General features: G+C 44.5%; 1 protein-coding gene across 2 annotated transcripts in view; it reads left to right on the top strand.

The window, feature by feature from the left end:
- The first annotated feature begins 3843 nt into the window (after positions 1-3843).
- The window catches only part of LOC119822025 (minichromosome maintenance complex binding protein), a 50550-nt gene continuing 28814 nt past the window's right edge, over positions 3844-25579 (top strand). For both annotated transcript variants that reach the window (XM_038341115.1, XM_038341106.1), the window contains exons 1-5: positions 3844-4167; positions 17705-17790; positions 18389-18529; positions 18653-18694; positions 22673-22774. In XM_038341115.1, coding sequence (XP_038197043.1) covers positions 4110-4167; positions 17705-17790; positions 18389-18529; positions 18653-18694; positions 22673-22774 — 429 coding nt within the window. In that variant the 5' untranslated portion in view covers positions 3844-4109. The remainder of the gene's footprint in view (positions 4168-17704; positions 17791-18388; positions 18530-18652; positions 18695-22672; positions 22775-25579) is intronic.

Raw genomic sequence — 25579 nt, 5'->3', positions numbered from 1 at the left:
TCCCCTGAGAAAGAAAAACTAAAACCAAAACCTAAAAATTAGTTCCTCGGTCTCTTTATAAGTGAAGGGACAACTTTGTGGACAGCTTGCCTTATATGTGCCCACCTCAGAAAAACCCAAATTCCAAAACTATCACTTTGAGATTTTTGTTTGTTTGTTTTTCAAGGCAGGGTTTCTCTGTGAAACAGTCCTAACTGTCCTGGAACAAGCTCTTGTAGACCAGGCTGGCCTTGAACTCACAGAGGTCTGTCTGCCTCTGCCTCCCAAGTGCTGGGATTAAAGGCATGTGCCACCACCGCCCGGCTCTCACCATATGATCTTTAAAAAAAAAAGTTAGACCACAAAAGAAAGAAAGAAAAGCTAAATAATAATTAAGGAGAGGAAAAAAAAGACCAAAAAGGGCTCAGAACAAGATGTACCCTTCAACGTCATGTCTGCAGTGGTCTTCCATCCGGTTCCCCTTCGTGGACTCCACTCCTCCCAGTAATACCATCAGATTAATAGTTCATTGATGAGGTGGTGGCTCACACCTTTAACCCCAGTACTCAGGAGGCAGAGACACAAGCAGAGTTGCAGGACAGCCAGGGTTACACAGAGAAACCTTGTCTTGAAACTCCCCCCTCCCTGCAACAAAAACGTGTCCACCGACAGGGACTGAAGATGTAGTTCAGCCTGGGCTACATAGAGAGTTTCAAGGAAAGCTGGGCTACAATGATATAAATAAGTAAATAAAAATCTCTGTAGCCAGATATCTTAGAACATAGTTTTAATTTTTATATTGTGAGACACAAAGCTAAAATACGAAATTTCCTCATTCAGTTCCAGGAATGTGACTACTCTCTCTACTGGATGAATTAATGAATGAATGAATGAGGTGGTGATATCATCTGTCTTAGTTATTTTTCTATTGTTGTGATAAAACGCCGTGACCAAGACAATTTATGAAAGAACGCTTTTCATTGGGCTTATGGCTTCAGAGGGTCAGAGTCCATGATGGCAGAGCAGAATCATGGCGATAGGACCAGCTGAGATCTCACGTCAGGATCCGAAAGCAGAAGGCAGAGGGAGCACGCTGGGAATGGTGGGAAACTTCTGAAGCTCCCAAATCATGACATGGAGACTTAATAATAGTTATGAATGCTTGGCCTTATCCTATGCTTGTCCCACTAGCTATTAAAACTTAAACTAACCTGTTTCTCTTCATCTATGTTTTGCCTCAGGGTTTTTTACCATTCTTCATGTGGTATGTCCTACTCAGTGTCTGGCTGGCAGGTTCCAGGAGTCTCACGCTCTCCCTCGTTCTCTCTTCTCTCCCTCTAGCCTGATTCCTCCTCCTACTTATTCTCTCTGCCATCAGCCCTGCCTATCCCTCCACTGCCTAGTTATTGTCCATTCAGCTTTTTATTAGACCAATCAGGTGTCACAGGCGGGCATTGAACAAAAGCAGCATAAACAAATATAACACATCTTTACATAGTTAAAGTAATATTCCATGCCGGGCAGTGGTAGTGCACTCTTTTAATCCCAGCACACGGGAGGCAGGGGCAGGTGGATCTCTGTGAGTTCAAGGCCAGCCTGGTCTACAAGAGCTAGTTCCAGGACAGGCTCCAAAGCTACAGAGAAACCCTATCTCGAAAAACAAAACCAAACCAATTTTCCACAACATTCCAAACTCTGCCCCCATGACACATCTCCTACAACAAGACCACACCTCTTAACCCTTTCTAAACAGTTCCACCAACTAGAGACCAAGTATTCAAACTTTTTTTTTTTTTTTTTTGGTTTTTCGAGACGGGGTTTCTCTGCAGCTTTTTTAGAGCCTGTCCTGGAACTAGCTCTTGTAGACCAGGCTGGCCTCGAACTCACAGAGATCCGCCTGCCTCTGCCTCCCGAGTGCTGGGATTAAAGGCGTGCGCCACCACCGCCCGGCTCCAAGTATTCAAACTTATGAGCCTATGGGGACCACATTGTCCTAGCCTTGTTTCCCAACTCACAATACCAGAAGTAAAGTCATATTGAGATGCCAAGTCCAAATTACCTCTTTTGTCCTGAAGCAAGCCAGGAAGCGCTCCAAATCATGATATTTTGGCATAAGGATTAGCTTGAGCAGAATCATATATAAGAAACACCCCTGCCCTCCCACTGTTTGTATAAAAACAGGACATGGGTTTCCAAGGTATCCTCCCTCCCCTTTCTATCAGTTAATACAGAAGCTAATTACTAGGGAGAACTTTAGATCTTTATCAACCCAGAAGTGGAAAGATTCCACACACTGCTAAACTATAATAAGTCTTTCATATTTTGATTTGTTGCCTTTGAGGACTGAAAACCACTTTCTTCTGTTGGTTCTCTACAAATGTATTGTTCTTTGTGGATGACTGCTAGATAGCCCCAAATTATGAACCACCTTAAGTTACTCTTCCTTGGTTGTTCATAAACTTGTGGTATACATGTTCATAAACTTTTTTTAATTTTTTTTTCCGGGACAGGGTTTCTCTGTAGCTTTGGAGCCTGTCCTGGAGCTAGCTCTTGTAGACCAGGCTGGCCTCGAACTCACAGAGATCTGCCTGCCTCTGCCTCCTGTGTGCTGGCATTAAAGGCGTGTCACCACCGCCAGGCAAACTTTTTTTTTATGAGACAGGGTCATATGTACCTCAGGCTGGCCTCAAACTGGGTAAGTAGCCAAGGCTGACTGTGAACACCTGATCTTCCTTGCCTGCATCTCCCAAGTGCTGGAATTTAGAGACAATGCCTGTCAGCTTTCCTTCATCAACCTGTGTGCTGTTAAGAGCAGGAAACCAAGAAAGGCAGAGCGGCAGGTTTTGTTTCCTTTCCCTACAGCTCTATGGAGGTCTCTGGGTTCAGTCTAGCTGTCTCTGATTATCTGTTGTCACCTCTCCTCTTGTTAAGGACGGGATTAAACCCAGGCCTCTTGCATGCCAGGCAAGTGCTCTACCACTGAGCCGTTCTTATTCTTCAGCTATCTACTTTCTAGATTCCATTCAGACATTCAGAGAACCTTTTTTTTTTTTTTTTTTTTTTTGGCCAAGTAGATATAGATGATGAAACCAGGGTTTTCTGAGGTACATCCCATACAGTGGGGGAAATGGTTTCTTTATGAAAACTTGGACAATTCCTAAATTCCCTGGCTAAAGGCGTTGCCCTTCTGGGTTGGCCCTCTAAGAGTATCCTGCGCTCTCTATGTGCGTGGGTATCGTGCCACAGCTCCCTAGTTGCCAGGTTGGAGGTAGACGCTCACTTGCGTGTTTTCAGGTCAGAAACTAAACTGGGCCAGAAGAGAGTTCTGAGCGCTTGCTTCTCCATGAGGAACCAGTTCCTCTGCAATACTGAGATACCCACAAAGCCTGCATGCAATGCCTCCTTGATTTAAAAGCCTCCTTAATTAAATCGTTCAGGAAGAACTCATTGAGCTGGGGACAAGTTCTTACATAGGATTTTGGGCAGGGTGCCATAGAATTCTAGTGCCAGAAACAGATGGAAAAAAAAGTCACAGAGAAATCAGGTTATCGGACACCAAATAGAGAGTTTCACCCTTTAATTTTGTTCAGAGATGACTCTGAGGCCTGGGTTAGCTTGTGCCATTTGATCCTTCCGCAGGGACGCACACTTTGAGCCAATGAGGTAGCCTGGTAGGGTTTCCCATCAACGCGCTCACACCGCGACTACTCTGCACAGCCCAGGCTCTTCCCTGTGCCCATCTCCAAGATGGCGGCCGCGCCACTGCCCGGTCTCTACCCGTTTCCAAAATGGCCGCCCCGTCCCGCCCACTCCCTCCCCTCCGGGACTGCGCAGCACGCTCCCGCCGCCCCTCCCTCCCGAACTCCACCCAGGTCGCTGGCTGCGCGGTCGGTGGCCGCGATTTCCCGCCATTGTGAGAAGTGGAGGTGGGGACCACCGCGCCGCTACTGTCGCGGGCCAGCAGCTCCGAGGCGCTCGTCACCGCGGCAGCGTCTCCCAGAGGCCCGCGGCTCGCGACGACCCGCGCGTGGGAGGGCGCGGACGAGCCCCCGAGGAGCCGCCGGGTTCCGAGCGCGCTCGGCCCACGGAGAAGCGCCGCACGGGCCGCGCTGGCCCCGGCTCTCAGCGCCATGCCCTGTGGAGAAGACTGGCTGAGCCACCCGCTCGGCATCGTGCAGGGCTTCTTCGGTGAGTGGCGCGCGGCGAGCGAGTTGGCGTGGCCGGGCCTGTGGCGCGGCCGCCACCGGGACGACGGTCCGAGGGATCACCGCCGAGGTGATCGCGGGGACCGGGGCCTGGCAGCCGAGCCGGGGACAGCCCTCTCGGGTCGCGACCGCAGGTGCCACCACCTGCCCGCTGCCCGGCTCCCGCTGGCGGGCGGCGGGGACGTAGCTGCGAGCACTGGCTGTGATTGACGGCCTGGCTCCTGGCTGGTGGCCTACCTAGCCCGGGTGCTGCAGGCGCGGACAGGTCCCCTTGCCCACCGAGGGCCCCGAGAGCGGCGGCGGAGGGAAGCCACTCTGCCTGGGGGAGCCCGCAGGATATTTCAAAATTTCCGGTGTGTGTGTGTGGGGTGTGTGTGTGGGGTGCTCGATCCATCGCGCAGAAGTTCACTGTGCCCCTGTTTCCACATGCCCCCCTTGAGATAGGTGGCAATGCCTCGTTTTTCTGCCCTGTTGACTTTAGAACGCGCCTGCTTTGTGACCCGCTCGCGTGCCCCTGCGGGGGCTAGCGAGAGATACTCAGCTGTTTACAAGCGTTTCTCCAGAGCGCGAGCCGGGAGTGCTGCAGGCAAGCGGAGTAAATGTTAGCTGTCATTGTCGTCGTTACTCTTGTTGTTAACTAGACCTTCCGATTCCCACTCTCATCCCTATTTTCGTTTTGCTCAGGGACGACGGAGGCGGACTTTACTCGAAACCACTGATAGATCGGCAGCATTTGACTTGCATGGAATTAAAGGGCTGTGGGATTGTCTCACATCATTTTAAAATATAGTGAGGAGGCAGAGGGGTGTTTCATTGTAAAGTCCATAGTTAGGATGTGCAAAGGCCCTGGGTTCAATCCCTACACACACACCCTGACATGTTAGCGAAGGGTTAGTAAGAAACTACAGTCCTCAGCAGCCCGTAACCGATGTCATGAAATACATTCTTTTAGTCTCCTAGACAGCTGCAGACTGGCCTGGGACTCATCGTATAGCCCAGGCTAGTTGAACTCCTGTCATTTCTCTTGCCTCAGCCTTCTAAGTGCTGGGCTCTCAGTCCTATGCCACCTCTCTCCGTGGAAAGTCTCCTGTATTAGGGCCTTCATGCTCCCGCAGCAACCGTTCATTCTGCCTAGAATTCTAACCAACCCTGTTGTTTCCCAGGGTGAAACTATAAAGCCGCAGATAGAAGTACTGTAGTCAGAGAACACAGACTCTGATGAAGAGGGGGAGGCGGTGTGCAGCCCCAGGAAAGACTAAAACATAGGCATGGGATGTGCTCTATGGGAGAATGTGCCTGGCTTGCCGGCTGGTCTGGCTACAGTGCAGGTGGAGAGAAGCAGATTCCTATGTAGCAATCTAGGGTGGTTTTCAAAGGGAATAGGTGGCTTACCTGTGATTCTGGCACCTGGAAAACAGACCTATTTGCTAGTTTGAGACTACCCTATAAGGGGAGACCCTACCTCTAAGAAAAGGGGAGAAGTATGTTCTTTCACTTAATGCTAGTAATTAAAGTTCAAAATATTAAACCCAACAATTGGTGTTGAGAATAATAATGGCTCCAGAATGTCAAGTGAGGATCCGATTCCACACTGGCTGAAGGTGCAAATGGCATAGACACGCTTTAGGACAAGTCCTTCCATAGTTAAAGGTTTGGGCCATAAAGGGTTAAGTTCCCATGACTGTTATTCAAATTCTCTTCCCATTTCTCTGAGACAGGATTTCTAGCCTCAGCCCATGGAGTGCTGGCATCACTAGCTGACCACCTTGCCCATCCAGAGAAATGTTCCAGTACCCTGGACTGCTGTAGGGATAAAGTGGTTTTAAATATAATACTATTAGATATATTTCTGTCATATTTTGTTCCTTAAGTATGATCCTAAGGTCACACATCTCTTCATAGTGCAGAGAAACCCATAATTTGGTTATAAATACTACAGTATTTTGCATATTGAATGAAAAGCAAATGGAAGGACATGACTGGTTCTTTGTATGGTGGAGAGAGTTTATTGTAGATAAAAGGAAGAGTGTAACCAGAGGCAGGGACATCGGGAAGAGTCCAGAGAGGACATGACCAGACTGAGCTGGGCCTTGGGAGGCGGGGGTTGGGGGGCACTTTACCAAAAGGCAAGGAAGGCAAAGGATAGATGAAAGAGACCCAAAATGGTTGGATTGTGTAGGGAAGGGCAGCTTGTGAAGTTTGGGTGGCAGGATGTGACAACCACACTCTGTAACAGGTGGGGACTGGGAGATGCTGGGAGAGCCTGGCAACCAGGTCCGCGTTGATATGTTAAATAGGCACCTTGTCTATGTATCTCGGGTTTGAGACCTAACATAAATCTTGTGGCTTGTTTTGGGGAGGTCATCCTTGTCCTTAGAGTGACTCTCCAGAGAAGTGTAGTCTGCTCTTTGTGTTGCTGTTTTCCTGTCTTTAGGGTTACACTAAGTTACACAGAAAAAGCCTGTCTTGAACAAAAGGATTACATTAAGCACCTGCATAGTAAAAGCATTGAAGGCAATGTATGCGTTAAGCTTGGAGACAGTGTTTGGTTTGTGTTTCCGGTGCTGGGGATTGAACCAGGAGCAGGCACGTATTCCACCTCTCAAACCATAGCCTCTGCCTCGGTAGTTTTAGCTCTCTCGTTTGCTCTTCAGATAGAAAGGTAGTTGGTGTCTGTTGTGTTGTTTTAAGTGGGGAAATAGGAAGGCCTCTGTCATGTTTAGGGTAATCACTGGTTTATTATGGTTGTCTATTTTGGCTGTGTTGGGATTGAACCTAGGGCCTTGGGTGTGCTAGGTAAAGACTCTACCACTGAGCCATACCCCTAGCACTCAGTTTCTTTTCTTTACGTGGAGTTAGCTTGTAACAGTTCTAGATACAGAACCCCAGAAATTCACACGTGCTAGACAAATCCTCTATGACTGTCACATCTAGTCCTTGGCTTTTTGAGATAGTGTCTCTCTTTGTAGCCCAGGGTTCTAACTTGTCATTCTCCTGTCTCCAAACTGTGGGACTACAGTTGTGGGCCATTATACCCTGTTCTAGAGCTTCTTAAAATTGAAAGATGTGATGTTTATGTTGTCTTGATAGATGTTTTCATATTTATTTATTTTTGGTTTGGGGGGGACAGGGTTTCTCTGTATAAAAGTCCTTGCTGTCCTGGCACTAGCTCTGTAGTGTCCGGCTGGCCTCGAACTCTCTTAGATCAATATGCCTCTGCCTTCCAAGTGCTAGGATTACAGGCATCCACACCACCCAGCCAAAAAATGTGTTTCTTAGTGTGTCTTAAACATCTTCCCATTTTAGGGAATTTATTTCGGCATTCTGAATGTTCCTGGTGTATATTGTTAAGCAAATTTATTATCCTGTCATATATTTTAAGTTAGGTGACTAATCCAGAACTGTTGTCTGATACAGCAGCCACTTATTTAAATTAGTTAAAATTACACAAAATTAAAGGTTAAATTCCTTGTTGTTACTAACTACGTTTTAAATGCTTATTAGCTTCTTGTGGGTAGAGACTGTAAGAGGCAGCAGAGCTGTAGAATCTCAGACATGTTTTTAACTGTCTGTGTGCTAGTGTGTGGATCTGTGCCTGTGAGTGGAGTTGCCCCTAGAAGCCAGAGGTATTGGAACCCCTCCCCCCACATGCAAAACACACTACTGGAGTTACAGGCTGTTGTGGGCTCCCAACATGAGTGTTTGGGAACCAAGTTCAGGTCCTCTGAAAGAGCAGTTCTCCATCTTAACTCCAGGGCCATCTCCCTAGCCGCATCCTGTGCTTGTAGGTGGGATCTTGCTGTGGAGTCCAGGCTAGCCTTGAACTCAGTGTGTAGCTCAGGCTGACCTTAGACTTCATCTCATCTGTCTCACCACCTAAATGCTGGTATTACTGGCATGTGCCTCCACACCCAGTATCACCTTTAATTATTAAATATTTCTTGTGCAACCACACCCAGCTTTGGTCAGTGTATTGTATCAGCTTTAGATTTACTAAATATCTCTTGACCCTGTCCAGAAATCTTCATCTTCAACAGTGTTGTCATAGCCCAGGATCTGCGACAGCCTCCTTTCTTTCTTTTTTTTTTTTTTTAAATATTTACTATTTATTTATTATGTATACAATATTCTGTCTGCGTGTATGCCTGCAGGCCACAGGCCAGAAGAGGGCACCAGACCTCATTACAGATGGTTGTGAGCCACCATGTGGTTGCTGGGAATTGAACTCAGGACCTTTGGAAGACCAGGCAGTGCTCTTAACCACTGAGCCATCTCTCCAGCCCGACAGCCTCCTTTCTTGTTTCTAGTATAGCTTCTCTGCTGTACTGGAACCAGTGGCTTTGAGTTGCTTCTAGAGACTTCTCCCCTTGAGTTTTATTTTCTTTAGGTAGCCCCAGCCCCATCCTTCCGCTTCAGCCTCAGTGCGGAGGTTATAAGCATACCCCCCCTACACCCAAACTTTTGTTGAACGTGGTATATTATTACATTAGTATGTGATCTATTCACCTTTTCCTTCTCTGGTACCCACTACCTAACCCAGGCTGGTCTTGAGCCTTCCTACCTCTGGGATTCTAAGCATGCACCATCACTTCTGGCTTTTATCTACATGCCTTCTGAGGTGTTTTTTATATCTACTTGTATATTTCTCTAAGGATATATGTCCATGCCCTTGGATAGCAAAAGTTACAGGCAGTTGTGAGTCTTTCTCTGTGGGTGCTAGGAAACATTTTTTTACTCTAGCTTTCCTCAGTTTTTTTTTTTTTTTTTTTTTAGACACTGTTTGTGGAGCTCAGGTTGGCCTCCAGCTCACTCTAACCAGTGATGTTTCTGCTTCCATGTGCTGGGAGGCATGTATCACCATGCCTGACCACTCTTCCCCTGTATTAAATATTTGGATTATTAACCATTCATTTACTTTGAGGCCAGATCTTGTCAGACTGGCATCCAACTCCTTCAGCTTCTAAGTAGCTGGGACTAAAGGCATGTGCCACCTCCTATCCATAACTTCTTGGGGAGGGAGGAGGGAAGACTGTGTGTACACACATGCATGTGAAGACCAGAATACAGCTTTTGGGGTTAGTTCTTTCTGTCCCATGTGGCTCCAGTGTTTGGACTAGGCCCTCAGGCTTGACAGCGAACAGCTCGACAGCGAGCAGCGAGCGAGGTCTTGCTCACAGAGCCATCTCAGAGGCCACACGGTGGCTGGCGTGGTGTCTTGGTTGAGTCTGGTGTTCAAGGCTGGCAAGCCTGTAAAGGAGGGGAAGTTTGTCGGGTCACTGGTCCTTTCAAGCGTTCCAAGCAGTGCCGAGACCCAGTGAGAGCTAGTCTGATCTTGTTCACAGTCTCACCGTCTCTGCCACTCTGTTCTCGGTGGCACTAAACACTAATAGTGGTAAGGCTAGAGCCCCAAGGCCGTGGGAAGGGACCTGGGTGTTTTGAGGAACTGAGCAGAGTCAGGTCCTAGGTTTAGGAAGAGGAAGTTCAGGCAGCTCTCTCAAGGACGCTCAGTTTTGTTTTAACTTGCTGTTTTTCTTCTCCATAGCCCACAGATTCACTTGTTCTCAGTTCCAGCCCACACCTACCTTTGTCCCCAATTCTAGATTTTCTCTCTTCTTGGCCCAGCAGAGAGTCAACTGTTACCTCATGATTACTGACAGCTCTGATGGCTGTAAGAGTTCTGTGGGATAGTCACATCTCTCGAGGCCTGCCTTAACAGCGGGGAGAGTCTCAAAGGAGTGAATTGAGCAACCATGGCAAAATGCATATTTAAGTTCTAATAAAATCATGTGCTTAAAAGGCCAATACAGACCTGTTAAGTAAGTTATGTTCTCCTGTTGAGTAAAACTCCTTTTATCATTTGATTTTTTTTTTTTAAAAAACAGGGTTTCACTTGCTATGTAGACCAGGCAGTCCTCAAACTCACAAGAGGTCCATATACTTGCCTCTGCCTACCAAGTGCTGGGATTAAAGATTTGTAGTACCAAGCCTGGCCCAGGTTGAGCTGGAAACTTTCAACTGTTCTTGCTTTCTAGTGTTTTGGGGGTGGCAAAACATTTTCATTCAGATATAATTCACATAAAATTTGAAATTTAGGTGTGTATGTTTGACCTGGTGATATAAGGCCTGCCTGGGCAACCAATGAAAATCTGTCTCAAGATAAAACCCTGGGGATGTATTCTCTTGAAGCAGGGTCTTGTACCAGACCCAAAGCTTCCAGCTTTGGCTGTAGGGGCTGACTCGCCAGTTCCTGACCCTACATGTCTCCACTCCTCGTGTTAGGGTTGTAGGCTCCCATGGCCATACCCAACTTTTTTGTGTGTGCTTGTGATTTGAATTCAGGTCTTAGCCTGGGTCAGCAAAACCCCCATCTCAAAAAATGACACCTGTTATCCTCTGGGTTCATACACATATAACCTGGAATCCCAACCCTCAAGATGGAAGCAGTAAGAATGCTAATTTCAAGGCCAGCCTGGGCAACACAGTGAGACTCTAAATAAATAGGTTGGGTGAGAGAGGGTGGAGATTGAGGACTGCAACTTAGTGGAGCGTTTGAGACCCTGGATTCCATCTCTAGCATTCTAGGGGAGGGGCAGCTAAGCCTTTGCTGTTATTGCTTATAACCATTATTCTAACCAGTACTTGATTTTACAGCCATTTACGACTGCTTCCATCCATTCTAGTTTTTGTTATTTGTATATGATTTTGAGGAATTTATTTAGAACTGTTTTAAGTTCACAGGAGATATGAAAGGTAGAAGATTTTTGTGGAAGACCTTCCCTTCCTCCAAATGGTAACATTTCCAAAGAGAAGTGTATTTGTCATAATGAAGAAATTCTCATTGGGCCAGGAAAATGCTCACTATGCTAAATGAATGGCTTGAATTCCATCCCTGGAACCCAGTCTAAAGGTGGAAGGACAGAATGAATTCTAGAGTTGTCCTCTGGACCCGGATTAGATTCCCAGTAACCACATAGTAACCACGACTCCAGTTCCATGAACGCGAATGCCCTCTTCTGACCTCTGCCAGCCCTCACAGTGCTACACATACATTCAGGCACCACAGCTACATATAAATAAAATGAATAGTTATTTAAAAACTTGTCCTGTGATTTGGGGCATACAAGGCCCTGCCCCAAATATATGTATATAAAGCCTCCATTAACATGGTGCCATCCAAAGTCCACAGTTTCTCTGCATCGCTGGGGTAGAGTGATAGGAATGCATTAGCCAAGTGCCAGACTCCAGGCTGTCTACTGTAGCAGCACAGCAGTGAATGAAAACTGCTGCTCTTCACAGCTCCGGCTGCCAAGGCAAAGCGTTCTTTGCTGATCTGCATCCCGGGACTTGTTCTTTTTACGGAACAGTTTGGACACTTTCTCATCTGCATGTAATGTGGTTGGTGTTCTGTATAACCACTACTCTATAGTGCTTACTCTCAATCTGTGTATGTGTGTACACATGTGCACGAAAGTGCACGCACATACATGGATACATGTCTCTTTTTTTTGACAGTTTCCTTCATAGAAGAGAAAAGTAGTAAGTCTGTCTTATCCTTATTTTCTTTTGTGGAGTGTGTCTTTGTTGTCTTATTTGAACAGTTTTAGCCAAATTTTTGTCTATCTAGGTTTTCTTTCGTGTGATACTTTACGAGTTTTATAATGTTACAGTTTTTTTGTTTGTTTAGTTCTGTGATCTATTTATTTATTTATTTTTTTTTGGTTTTTCGAGACAGAGTTTCCCTGTAGTTTCTAGAGCCTGTCCTGGAACTAGCTCTTGTAGACCAGGCTGGCCTCGAACTCAGAGATCCGCCTGCCTCTGCCTCCCAAGTGCTGGGATTAAAGGTGTGCGCCACCACCGCCTGGCTTAGGCTATTTATTTTGTTTCATTGATCTGTCCTTTTGCCAGCACTATACTTGGGCTTTTTTTGTTTTCCATTTTTTTTTCTTTTTGGGGACTAGTTGTCACATAATGCAAGCTTGCCTTGAACTTGTTAATAGCCAAGAATGATCTTGAACTTGATCCTCCTGTCTGCCTAATGCTTCAATTACAGGTATATAAAAGTGTTCATCACCATTACTCAGTATATTTTAATTAAATTGTGTGTGTGTGTGTGTGTGTGTGTGTGTGTGTGTGTGGTTTTTCGAGCAGGGTTTTTCTGTAGCTTTGGAGCCTGTCCTGGAACTAGCTCTTGTAGACCAGGCGGTCCCCAAACTCACAGAGATTTACCTGCCTGCCTCCCAAGTGTTCAAGTGCTGGGATTAAAGGTGTGTGCCTCCACCACCCAACATTGTAATAAAATTTAAAAATAGAAAAAGTCAAGTGTACTGGTGAACAATTTTAACCCCAGCATCTGGAAAGCAGAGACAGGTGGATCTCCGAGTTTAAGGCCAGCCTGGTCTATAGAGCGAGTTACAGCCTGCTAGGTCTGTACACTGAGATCCTTTCTCTTTAAAATGAAAAGAAAAAGGGAATGGTCTTTTGGCCAGCAAGCTTGCTCAGTGGATAAAGGTGCTGGCTGCCATCCCTGATGACCTGAGTTTAATTCCTAGGACCCACTTAGGAGAGAATTGACCCTTGAAAGTTGTCCTCTAAACACACACACACACACACACACACACACACACTCGCTTGCTCACCTCGGCAGGGTTTCTCTGTACAACAGCCCTGACTGTCCTGGAACTCACTCTGTAGACCAGGCTGGCCCAGAACTCCCAGGGCTCTCCCTACCTCTGCCTTTGGAAGGTAAAGGCGTGTGCCGCCCGGGAGCCTCCCTTTAAAATAGTTTTCAAAGCTGACTTAGATGAGAATGAGAGACAGCTTCACGGTGGGTCTGTTCACCAAGAAGATAAGACTATATGTGTACCATCAGCAAAGCTTCAGAGCTCACACAGATGCCGGCGAGCTGATGGGTGTGGAAATGTAGCCACAGCTGAAGAGTTTGCTGCTGCTTATAGTAGCTGGAAAATTCGTAGAGCTCCTGAAGGTCTGAGAGTGCCCATCCACCAAGCAGCTCATTTAGTGTGCTCACCTCCCAGTCCCAGAACAGGCACTGTCCAAGCGCACATGCGACTTTGGCCAAAATAAATCATTCTGAGTTATGAAGGGAAATCATGGTGTGTGTTCTGCAGGAAGAGGATTGGAAATCAGAAAGATGACAGAAAAATTCAGACTTGTAAAACATAAACAGTCAACAGATCAAAAAGAAGTTTCTATGAAACTTAAAATTATTTTCGTTTTCTAAGCACAATCAGAGACATTGCTGTATGTGTGTTTAAAAAGAAAGCTTCAACCCTTAACCCCAGCACCTGGGAGGCAGAGGCAAGTGGATCTAGAACTCACAGGGACCCACCTGCCTCTGCCTCCTGGGTGCTGGGATTAAAGATGTGCCCCACCACCCGGCCCCTTTCTGAGTCTGGCTACGAGACAGGGAAACACTCAGTTGGGAAAATGCTTGGCTCACAAGCATGATGACCTGAGTTCAATCCCCAGAGCTCCCGTATAAAAGCGGGGCTTAGAGTGCACGTCCTTAGTTTCCACACTGGGGAGGTGAAGTGGAGTGAGGCAAATCTCTGTGGTTTGCTGGCTAGCCAGCCTACCTACTTGGCAAGTTTCAGGCCAGTGAGAGACTCTATCCAAAAAATAGTGGACAGTGCCTGCTTGACAAATAACTCTCTGGGTTGTCATTTGTCCCTTACACATATGTGCACACATGTGCATACACACATGAATGCACAAGCACATCACCTGTCCCATAAGAGTCTGCCTATGTTAAAATGGCTTGGGCCTCTTCAGCCTTTAAAACCAACAAATTGTGCCATTTTGCTATCATTCTGACTTTTTGACACAGGTTATATCTGTAGTCTGGGCTGGACTGGAACTCAGCCACCTCCTCCACCTGTTACCTAGCTAGTTTGTCACACATCCGTCCTCAGTTGCCCTCCTTGATAATTTCTTTGTTTCAGGGTTGCTGGTTTTGGACTTCAGATATGGGGAGTAAGCACTGCCGGGGCATTCTGTGTACCATAGTCACAGACAATCCAGCTACCTTTCCCTCCCTCCAGCGTCTCACTAGTCTCCACTGTGCTGTCTGTCTTTAGGAACTGGCCTGGGCTAGTTCCCATGTTAAGTGGAACCATCCTGTTTGTCTGCTTAAGTCTCCCTTTAGCAAAATGTTTTTAGGATCTATCTCTGTGTCCGTCCGTCCGTCCGTCCTTCCTTCCTTCCTTCCTTCCTTCCTTCCTTCCTTCCCTAAGGAACACAGGGTAATCCAATGAATAAAGAAATTTTTTTTTGGAGATAGGGTTTGTTTGTATAGCTTTGATTGTCTAGAAACTTGCTTTTTAGACCAGGCTGGCCTTGAGCTCATAGAGATGCGCCTACTGGAGTCGAGCTTTCTTTGGACCGCCAACTCCCAAATATCGACAGAGACTTTTTATCAATTATGATGAAAGCTTGGCCTTAAAATATGCTTGTTCGCAGCTAGCTCTTAAAACTTAAATTAGGCCATTTATATTAATCTACGTTCTTCCACATGGCTCAGTACTTACATCCAGCTTCTCTGCGTCTAGCTAGCAAATCTCCCCACCCTCCCACCAGATTTCTTTCTAGGGTTCCTATCTGTCCCCGGAAGTCCTGTTTATCCTCTCCTGCCTAGCTCGTTATTAAACCAGTCAGAAGGTACCTTAAGCAATGAGGAAGGGCAGAGACACATCTGCACACCATTTACAAAAGATTATCCCCAGCAGCCTACCTCCTCCTCCTGAGTGCTGGGATTAAAGGCATGTGCCCACCAGGTGTAAGGATATTCTTTGACGCAAAACTGAAACTATACGCAAAAATAGAAATCTCAACCTAAACCTCATACTTTACCTAGAAATTAACTCAGCTGGTCATAGATCTAAGAACAAACCTGGAGTAGGACACTCAAGTTGTGTGTTCTTCATTTCTAATTGAATTGTATGTGTGTGTAAATGGTGGTGCACGTGTGGAGGTCAGAAGACAACCTGGGGAATTCACTTCTCTCCCTCCATCCTGTAAGCCCCGGGGATTGAACTACAGTCCTCAAGTGTAGCCCAGTTAAGGGGAAAATGTTTGGAAACTGCGAAAGCAAGGTTTTTGTGTTTCTGACAGACTCAGCTCCATCACAATTAGAAACAAATTCCTCTTATTTGGCATCTACTTAGAGCAACCATGTGGTAAATAAAAAGGCTTGCCAGACATGTGCGCTAGGGGAGTTAGTTGTATCCTGTCGATAACTGTTTGGTCTTTTCACCACCTGTAAGCCGCTCCTGCAGATGGCTTACTCATGTAAGAGCTGAAGAGATACTGTATGTGGAGTGGAGAAATGGCTGCCACTTTGGGTGACGAGCCCCCCTGCTAGACAACAACAGACATTCTGCCTCTTAGCACTGCTAGAAGGCTAAACCATCACTTACATGGCTGTACAATAGGTGCTGAAGGGCAGAATTACAATTTTCAAGGTTTTTTTCTTTTTTTTCCTGTTCTTATTTCATTTGATACTGGCTCAAGTAGTTCAGGCAGGCCTTGTTTATACCCACTATATAGCTGAGGACCCTCCTGCTGCCGCCTCCCAAGTGCTGAGGTCACAGCCGTGTCATTCACACCCCCGCTTCTCTAGGATTGGGAGCTAGACCGCGGACCTACATCCATAGCCCTTATTTGGCCTTATTTTTGATTTCTAGAGTCAGGCAACCCAACATAACTTAGTATGGTATGGTTACTGGTGTCAAAAGACAAAAGTACAACTTTAGTTTATTGATTAACTTAATTTTTGTTTTGTTGTTATATTTAGAATTCTAGGATTGGGCAACACTTTATATTCCATTAGATAGTTAAGATTTTGATAGGCTGAGGAGAAGAATTTGTTGAATTTTATAGGAAGCCTAAAGAAAGCAGAAATAAAGGGGAAATAGATTGTTCGTTTCCAAGGTACTTCCCTTGGCAGGTGGGCAGCAGGACTGGACAGCTGAGAAAAAACTGATTAGTGTTCGGAGGCCTAAGGCCACTGGTATAAAGAATACAATGAGGGGCTGGAGAGATGGCTCAGTAGTTAAGAGCACTGGCTGCTCATAAGAAATAAATCTTTACAGAGAAAAATGAATACGATGAGAGAAACTGAACGCCAGGCCAGTTCAAACTGGTTGGTTGGAGATTTGTCTGTGCTTTTCTCCTGGCTTCTTGGAAGATCCGGCAAAAGCTTAGTTTCCTAGTGTTTTGGTGACATAGAACTTTAGGTTTTAGCATGATGATCGCATTTTATTTTAGTCATGCTTTCTGTGCATTTGCCTCCTCAAATGGTTGAACGGTGGTGGTGTGGATCTTTAGTCCCAGCCCTTGGGAGACAGAGGCAGACCTTGGATTTACTGAGATCCACCTGCCTTTACCTCCCAAGTGCTGGGATTAAATTCTGGCGCTCCTATCACCCAGCACGAGGAAAGTATTAACTGACATTGCGACATACATGGTTGGTTGTATCAGGGCCTGCAGAGATGTTTCAGTGGTTTAGAGCACCTACTGCTCCTGCAGAGGATCCAGATTTAGTTCCCAACTCTTACTTAGGTAACTCACAGCTGATTGTAATTCTATGTCAAGGAGATATGATTCCTCTTATGGCCTCTTCAGGCACCTGTGCTCAAGTACATACCTACACATATACACATAATTTAAAAATACATCTTTTAAAAAGTATTTTAAAGTATTATTACAGCTGTTTAAACTACGATAATCTGAAGAAACACACTGAAATATTAGAAGGCAAGTGTACATAATGCATGCAACTTAAATGGGTTAGAAAGACTTGTGATAATCAAACAAATGATAAGACAGGCAGAGCAAAGATAGGTGTTCTTTTTTTAATAATTTATTTAAATTTATTTTATGTGCATTGGTTGTGAGGGTGTCAGATCCCCAGGAACTGGAGTTACAGGACAGTTGTGAGCTGCCATGTGGGTGCTGGGAATTGAACTTAGGGTCCTCTGGAAGAACAGTCAGTGCTCGTATCTGCTGAGCCATCTCTCCATCCCCCCGATATAGGTATTCTTTATACTGTTTATGTAGGTTAAAGCTTCAATTATTGCCAGATTCCCTTAGTTAGATCCTCAGAAAACCAACTCTGGCAAATTGTTCTCTGGCCTCCATGCATGTGTGCGTGCACATACACACACTAAGTAAATAAGTGTGATTTAAGAAAACTCACCATTTTCCAGTTCAGGGTGTATTACCATAAATAAAAATAGTTTGAGCTGAATGTTTATCTACTGTAGCTTGTGCTGGTCTAGGTGAACCACATATTCCACAAGTGTTGGCTCTCAGTTGTTAATGCTGGAGAGCCATGGGGCCAGCAGCCTGCGTTTGTGGTACCCAGAGTCCAGCAGGGAAGCTCCTTGGCTGCCTGTGGATGTCCCAGTTGCACTTGTATGAACTATTAGGCTTACATGGTACTGACTTGAACATAATCTCTCGGTCTTTGTTGTGCTTTGATGATCATATTTCTCTTTCAGCCCAAAATGGAGTTAATCCTGACTGGGAGAAGAAAGTTATAGAGTACTTCAAGGAAAAGCTGAAGGAAAATAATGCTCCTAAATGGGTGAGCTGGCTGGCTATAGTTTCTCTCAGCAGAATAGAACCCCCACCCCCACCCCAGTGTGAGGAGAAGTGGTTTAGTGAGCGCTGCTCCTGTGCCCAGTACATCCTCATTGGAAGGCTTTGCGCTGATGCTTGTGTTGTGCCTCTAGGTGACAGTAAATGCTTCTTCCTGGTGAGCTGGTTCTAGTAGCTGTCACCTATGTTTCTGTTCCCTCCTAGAAGAATTGGCATGTTGCTAATGTTCAGAGGACTCATAAGGTGCATGCCTTTCTGTTGATTGAAAGGATCAGGAGTCCTTTGTAGTAGGGGATGTTTGTAATCTGGGGCCTTGGGAGACACAGAAGGGGCTAGCCTCTGCTATTAGTGATTTTCAGACCATTCTGAGCTACAAAAAGAAGTCTGTCTCAAAAGAAGGAAAAGAAGAGACAGAACATAAAGAAGGCAGACTGGGAGGGTGCACATGCTATGTTGCTTTTGGAAGGAAAAGCATCCCGTATGGTCAAGTGTTACCACAGGAACAGGGCTAGATTTTGAATGTGTGTGCGCTTAACAGTTACAGATGACAACTTTGCTGACTTCCTTGTTTGTTTTCTTTGAAGGTACCGTCATTGAATGAAGTTCCCCTTCATTATTTGAAGCCTAATAGCTTTGTCAAGTTTCGTTGCATGATTCAGGATATGTTTGACCCTGAGTTTTACATGGGCGTTTATGAGACGGTTAACCAGAACACAAAAGCACGGGTATGTGTTGCTTTCTTGAGATTTTCTGTTTATAATTTGTAATATTATGTGTGTGTGTGTGTATATGTGTGTATATATGTATATCTATCTATATATAATACTTTTTGTTTGTTTTGGTCAAAGGTTCTTCATTTTGGAAAATACAGGGATATAGCAGAATGTGGGGTATGTATCTTTTATGATATTTGAACTTTTTTTAGCATGATTTTTTTCACCTAAAAAGAGAATTTATTTTTCTTTGGTTTGTCTTTAATGTTGTTGTTTTGTATGTGAATGAGTTCTTAAAAAATCAGACAGAATTTTCTTTTTGTCTTTAAGAGTTTTCTGGGGGGCTGGAGAGATGGCTCAGTGGTTAAGAGCATTGCCTGCTCTTCCAAAGGTCCTGAGTTCAATTCCCAGCAACCACATGGTGGCTCACAACCATCTGTAATGAGGTCTGGTGCCCTCTTCTGACCTTCAGGCATACACGCAGACAATATTTTATACATAAGAAATAAATAATTAAATTTTTAAAAAGAGTTTTCTGACATAATTTCTTACTTGTCTTTAAAGATTCCTAGCAAGATTGTAAATGGTGAGATTTTCCCCCAATATTTGTGACTAAAAGCACGATGTATGATTGTTTCTTTTTCTTTTAAAGGTTTATTTATTTGTTTGTTTGTTTATACATACAGTATCCTGCCTGTAGGCCAGAAGAGGGCACCAGATCTCATTATAGGTGGGCATGTGGTTGCTGGGAATTGAACTCAGGACCTCTGGAAGAGCAGTCAGTGCTCTTAACGTTTCTTTAAACGAAAGGGAAAGATGAACTTAGACTTAACACTTTCTTGATTAGATATAATTAAATGTTTGTGGGTTCTGTTGTATTTATTTATCTATCTATTTAATTTTGTTGGGGCAGAAGATCAGAGGTATTCATATAGGCTCTAACTCAGGTAATTAGGCTGGACAGAAAATGCTAGACCGCTGAACCATCTTGTCACTCCCTTATAGATACGAGTAAGTCTCACCCTGTTTTCTAGGGTAAGGTTGTGGGGTTTTGGGGGTTAGCGAGTGTCAAATTAAAGAAGCATAGGCCTTACTAAAGTAAAGCATACACTTTTGGTAAGTTGAGCAGTACCCCCCAACCTTAAAAATACACCGTTTTGTGTGAGGATCTCACTGTGTAGCATGGCTGGCCTGCCTGGAACTTGTATTCTTCTGCTTTTACCTCCCAGGTGTTGGGTCTGCAGGTGTTACTAACACACTTGACTCTAGATACAGGTTTTAAAACAAACCTTTCATTGATAGAAAGAAGTAATGAAAGCGCTCCTCCATATACAGGGAAGGGTGTCATGTGGCTGTGCGGAGTCGGCTGAAGTTCATTTTGACTCAGCTGGAGCTGTGAAAGCTAACTTTTATTTTAACAGTAAAAGAGACCATTAGTGTAGCTAAATAAACCAGATAGCTAATAATGTCTCCTGTCGTTTGCTTTGTGTTTTTTTCATGTATTCTGTTTAAGCACATGCCCTGATTTGCAGTTGTTGACGGGAAGAAAATAAGAATTCCAGGCAAGGGTTAAGAACACTGGTCGGTAGGAAAACTGAGGCCTTTGCTGTTACTTTTTGGGATCTAGCTTTCTGTTTTATGGATCCAGAATCTTGTTCCATCAGTTTTGCGGGGAGCTTTTTACTTTTTATTTTCTCAGATCTCCCAGGAATTGATGGCTAACACTAATTATAGCTGTGTTTACAAGTATTAGTACACTTCTGAAGAGCTGATCTGGCTGAGTCAGTGCTCTGGTTAATGGGCGCAGGGACAGAACCCCAGCTCTTACTGGGAAACTGCGGTAGCTTCGGACAGTGACTCAGAGTCGTGGACTCAGTCAGAGATGAATTTTCTTGATCTCACACATGATGAACTTCAGGCTGTGTTTGTTGTGTCTTTTCCATAAGACAAATGTGATGCCAAGTTAGTGGATTGACTTCATCGATGCTTCCTTAAGGATGATTATATTACTATTTAAGGTTCCCTCCTCAGGGTATAGTAGCATAAATTGACAAGTCACTAATCTTGGCATGACATTGCCACAGACTTAGTTTGTGTATCTGCCTCCCCTCCCCCCCAAAAAAAATTCTTAAATGAGAAAGCCCATTCTGATGATAGGGACCTTGCCCCTAGAGAGAGAAAAAGAAAAGCAAAAAATTTAGTTTGAAGGTGAAGAATATAACTGAGAAAATAAAATGCTTGCCTAACATGCTGAAAGCACTGGGTTCAGTCCCCAGCACCCAGGAAGTGGATCAGAAACTCAAGGTCACCCTCAGTACATAGTGAGTTTGAGGTCAGCCTGGGGTACATAAGACCTTGTTTCAAAAACATAAAAACAATTTCTAACTTAAATATAAATAAAATATGTGATACATGTGTGATGAAAACAGTGTGGCGAACTGGTTGGTTTATGTGCCTGTTTGGAGAGGGGTAGGTTTTCAAGAGAGTTTCTCTGCGTAGCCCTGGCTCTCCTGGAACTTATTTGTAGACCAGGCTGACTTCAGATTCACAGAGATCCACCTGACTCTGCCTCCCGGGTGCTGGGACTAAAGGCGTGTGTTACCATGGCCCAATTTATTTGCTTTTTTAAAAACCCATTTTGTGTCTTATCTCAGTTTCAAACTTGCTGTCACAAGGGACTGGTTTTCCATCTTAAGGCTGTTTCTTTTTTTTTTTTTTTTAGCAGAACAAGGCAGATTTATTAAGGAAAACTCACAGCTTTCTAAGTATTATTTAAATAGAGTGCCTTCCCTGGGGAGTAAGGTCTGAATTTTAAATCCATTTCAGAGGTAACTAGAATGAGTATTTACTAAATTTTGCTGGCAGAGGCCCGAACTGGATGGTTCCTATAGAGAGAGATTATTGAGCACTTTGTCATTTGGGAGGCTCAGTATGCTGGGCATCAAACCAGGGCATCATACACATTAAGCAAGGACCTCTTACCCACCGAACTCATGCGTTATCTTTAGAAGGATTTAATTTCATAACTGCGGTACTGTGTATCACGGCTTTGAGGAAGGCATTTTTTGGGCTATTGTGTTTGAAAGATTTCCCTTGGTCTTGTTTTTAAAATTGGTACTATGAGGGCTGGTGAGGATGACTCGTGGGTGAGAGCAATTGCTGTCAATCCTGATGGCCCTGAGTCAGGCTCTGAAACCCACTTGCTGGACTCCTGCAGGTTGTCCCTCTCACTTCTGTGTATAACCATGGCACACACGTGTCCCCTGCCACAATACGCAGTAAATAGGTGAATGAATGTAGTAAAAGTGGATGTTGGAAAGCTTGATGTAGTGACTACACTTCTGTAATCCCTGACTGTGGGAGGCTGATGCAGGAGAATTGCCAAATATTAGAGTCCCAACACTGGTTATCATTTAGAAGAGGTGGGACCCCAGGCCAGTCCATGAGGGGCATGCACAAATAGATAGGCCATGCACAGAGAGCTTGGGTATAGAGTTTATTTAATGGGTTAGGAATGGGGAAGGGGGGGAGGAGAAGAGAGAGTCAGAAGCTGCCTCTCCAAGAGGAAGGTGGGGAGTGAGGGAGAGAGGAAGGGAGGAGTGTTGAAGAGAGGAGGTGGGTGATGATCTTAGAGAAAGGAGGGGGGCGGCTGGGATGTGGGCAGAGCTTGTCTCTTAAAGGGATAGGGTACCCCAAGGGGTGACAGACAAGGCCAGCAGATTAAACAAACACAAGCTACCGAGTGACAGCCCCCCGCACCAAGAAAAGAAAGGAACGGGAAGACGAAAGAAAGAACAGAAGAAAAGAGAGGGAGGAAAGAGGAGAAAGAAGAGAGGAAAGAAGAAAGAAAGAGGAAAGAAAAGAAAGGACAGAAAGAAAGAAAGAAAGAAAGAAAGAAAGAAAAAGCAAAGAAAAGAAAGAAAGCAAAGAGGGGTAATTTTGGAAGCATGTGGGGTGTGGTAGCAGCATCTGCTTTACTACTCGTCCGGTACTTGGGAGTCTGAGGCAGGGGACCACAACTTCATGCCAGTCAGAGTTTGAAATTAATTGCTTGTTAATTACATTAACTTGAGATAACAACATTTATTTTGATTTTATAATATAAAAATACATATTTCTTAACAAAACTTTAAAAATGCTTTCTGTATATCACAGCCTCAACAGGAGCTTGACTTAAACTCTCCACGATCTACCACGGCAGAAAGACAGACCTTCTACTGTGTCCCAGTGCCTGGAGAATCTTCATGGGTCAAAGAGATATCCTTTATCTGAACCTTACTATTTGATGAGTGATTCTTAATTTTTTTTTCTTAATTTAAAGGGTAAGTTCAGATTATAGATTTGTAATCCTTTTACCCTGGGTGACATTAGTGTAGGAAGAAAAAAAGTGTTTATATACAACATATGTCCTAATAAGACATAAATTTAAGTATTTATTACAGAGAAATGCCTAAATTCTGGCATATCCCAATAGTGAAACACTATTAAAATAGGTTGAGGTAGATTTATAGGTACTTAAATATTATGATAACAAGCGAAGGGTACAATCAAATTAGAATGCATTCTCATTCTTAAAGATTATTTTATAGTTTTTAAAGGTGTTTGTTTGTTGTTTCCTAAATGAAGTTTATGTGCACTACACACTCACAGCAGCCCAGGAGGAAGCCGAAAGAGAATTTTACATCCTTTGAACTGGAGTTAGGGTGGCCAGCTGGGAAGAGAACCTGGTCCTCTGCAAGAGCAGCAGTGAGTTCTTAGCCAGTTGAGCCGAGTCTCCAGCCCCAGTAAACGGTATCTTGATATGTTTCAGTCATTTAGTAAAAACGGGTTGGGTTTTGGGGTATGGTTTGTTCTGTTTGTTTTAGTGGTGCTCATGTTTTGAGGCAAGGTCTTACACAGCTCAGGTGCTGGCCTTCAGCTCCTGATTCTCCTCCAGTGGCTGGGATTACATCCTATTGCCTCCAAGCCTGGCCAGACTTTCCCCCTTAACCTTGCATAGCCCTCCCTGTCTCCTCTAGTGCCCATGGGTCTCTAGTTCTAGGCTCTTTCATTCCTCAGTGCTGTTACTTTATTTCTCTTCCCTGATCTGTGTTGCAGGAGTTTGTCAAATGTCCTCTCATTTTTGCTCCTCTGACTCCTACCCTTTCCTTTGTGTTTAGCTTTTCTTTTTTTCTCTTTTTACAGAACTGAGGGTTGAACCTAGCCCCTTTTGCATGCTAGGTAAACCTCTGTCCCTGACCTCCAGAGTTTGGTTTTCTGGCTTCTAAGCCAAACAGTTATTGATTTCAGATTCTCTGGTATTGGCAGAATAAAAATAAAAATAAAAATAAAAATTTCCTCTCTAATATTAGAGCAATAGATCCCTGTCTAATCAGCATTTGGTTTCTAATCTTCCTTGTGATCTCTTTGCCTGTCTTCACAGTGTCATTCTGTGATTTCCCTCCCGTTCTTTGTGTTACTGTCATCGTGTATTTCATTGTATATAAGCTATAGAGCCTATGTTAATGGGTATTTATTTGTTTATGTGTATGGTTTTTTTTATTGCTTTCATGTGTCTGTGCACCATGGACTTGCCTTTTGCTTCAGAGGCTAGAGGGGTAATAAGGTCCAGCCTTGAAGGGGTTCACACATTTCACCCATTACAAGGTAGAGGCATACAGATTAGAAATGTCGGTAGTGCACACTTTAGTCCTAGCATGCGGGAGGCAAAGGTAGGCGAATCTCTGTGGTCTGAGGCCAGCCTGGCCTACAGAGCGAGTTCCAGAGCAGGCTCCAAGCTACACAGAGAAACCCCGTCTTGAAAAATCAGAAAAGAAGGGAGGAAAGGAAAGAGAAAGAAAATGACAGACAGAAAGAGCAGAGATAGTAAAGAAATACAGAGACATAGGATAGAATCGGGAGGGCAATTCAGTGAATACTGAATTTGCCTGCGTTTATTTTCCATATGCTCATATACCCCAATTCAAAAAGGGGAGGGAAGAAGGCAATAGACTGCTTTAACATGATACAGAGAACAAACAGGGCAATTACCTCTTCCATATCTGAAGCATACCCTGTTGATTTAGGAAGGAGCAAGAATAGGCCTGCGCCACCACCGCCCGGCTCAGAAACTGTATTCTTTTAAACACTGCCTGGCCCATTATCTGTAGCCTCTTATTGGCTAATTCTCACATCTTTCTTTAACCCATATTTAGTAATCCATGTAGCACCACGAGGTGGTCGCTTACCAGGGGAGATCTTAACCTGCGTCCATCTCGGAGAGGAGAGGCATGGCGACTCACTCTGGCGACTGCCTGAAGCGTCTGCCTCACTGCCTTCTACCCAGCATTCTGTTCTGTTTACCTCCGCCTACCTATTTTCTGTCCTATTGTGGCCAAGCAGTTTTTTTTATTAATTAACCAATGAAAGTAACCTTCTCCATCATACGGGTGCTGGCAGTGGAGCCACGGCCCTCCACAAAGAGCCGTCAGTACTCTTAACTACCGAGCCTCCTCTCCATCTTGTTGTAAATTAATCGATTAATCAGTTTGCTTATTTATTTCTGAAGTTACATTTAGGAGAGGGCATTGGCTACCCTAGAGCTGGAGTTACAGGTGGTTTGTGAGTCATAGTCAATGTGAACACAAGGAACTGAATTGTGGCCTTCTGCAAAAACGGCAATAGGTGTTCGTACTGTTAACTCTGGCCCCCTGGTTTGTTTACCAGTACAGTTGCTTGTCTTCTATATAAACTGAGAAAAAAACTACATCATCTCTACTTGTGAACAATATATTCACTATCTGTTTCTCTTTGTTCTTTGTGTGTGTGAAATTATTGCCCTTAGATTCTGCCCTCCCCCCCCCCCCCGCCTCCTTCTTTAAAACAGGGCTGAGGGTGGTGAATTCCTTCATGAAAGTTCAACTCTTTTCACCTTCACTTTGAAGATTTTCACTACATGTAAAAGTCTTGATTGACACACTTCACTAGTGTGTTAATGGTACAGAGCTGTTATCTCTTAGCCTTCATTCTTTTTTGATGAACGGTTGGCTATCATTCTTATTCCTCTTATATAGTATGTCTTTT

This window comes from Arvicola amphibius, chromosome 1 (genome assembly GCF_903992535.2).
Source record: "Arvicola amphibius chromosome 1, mArvAmp1.2, whole genome shotgun sequence".
NCBI lineage: Eukaryota > Metazoa > Chordata > Mammalia > Rodentia > Cricetidae > Arvicola > Arvicola amphibius.
This window is presented reverse-complemented; position numbering and strand designations above follow the sequence as displayed.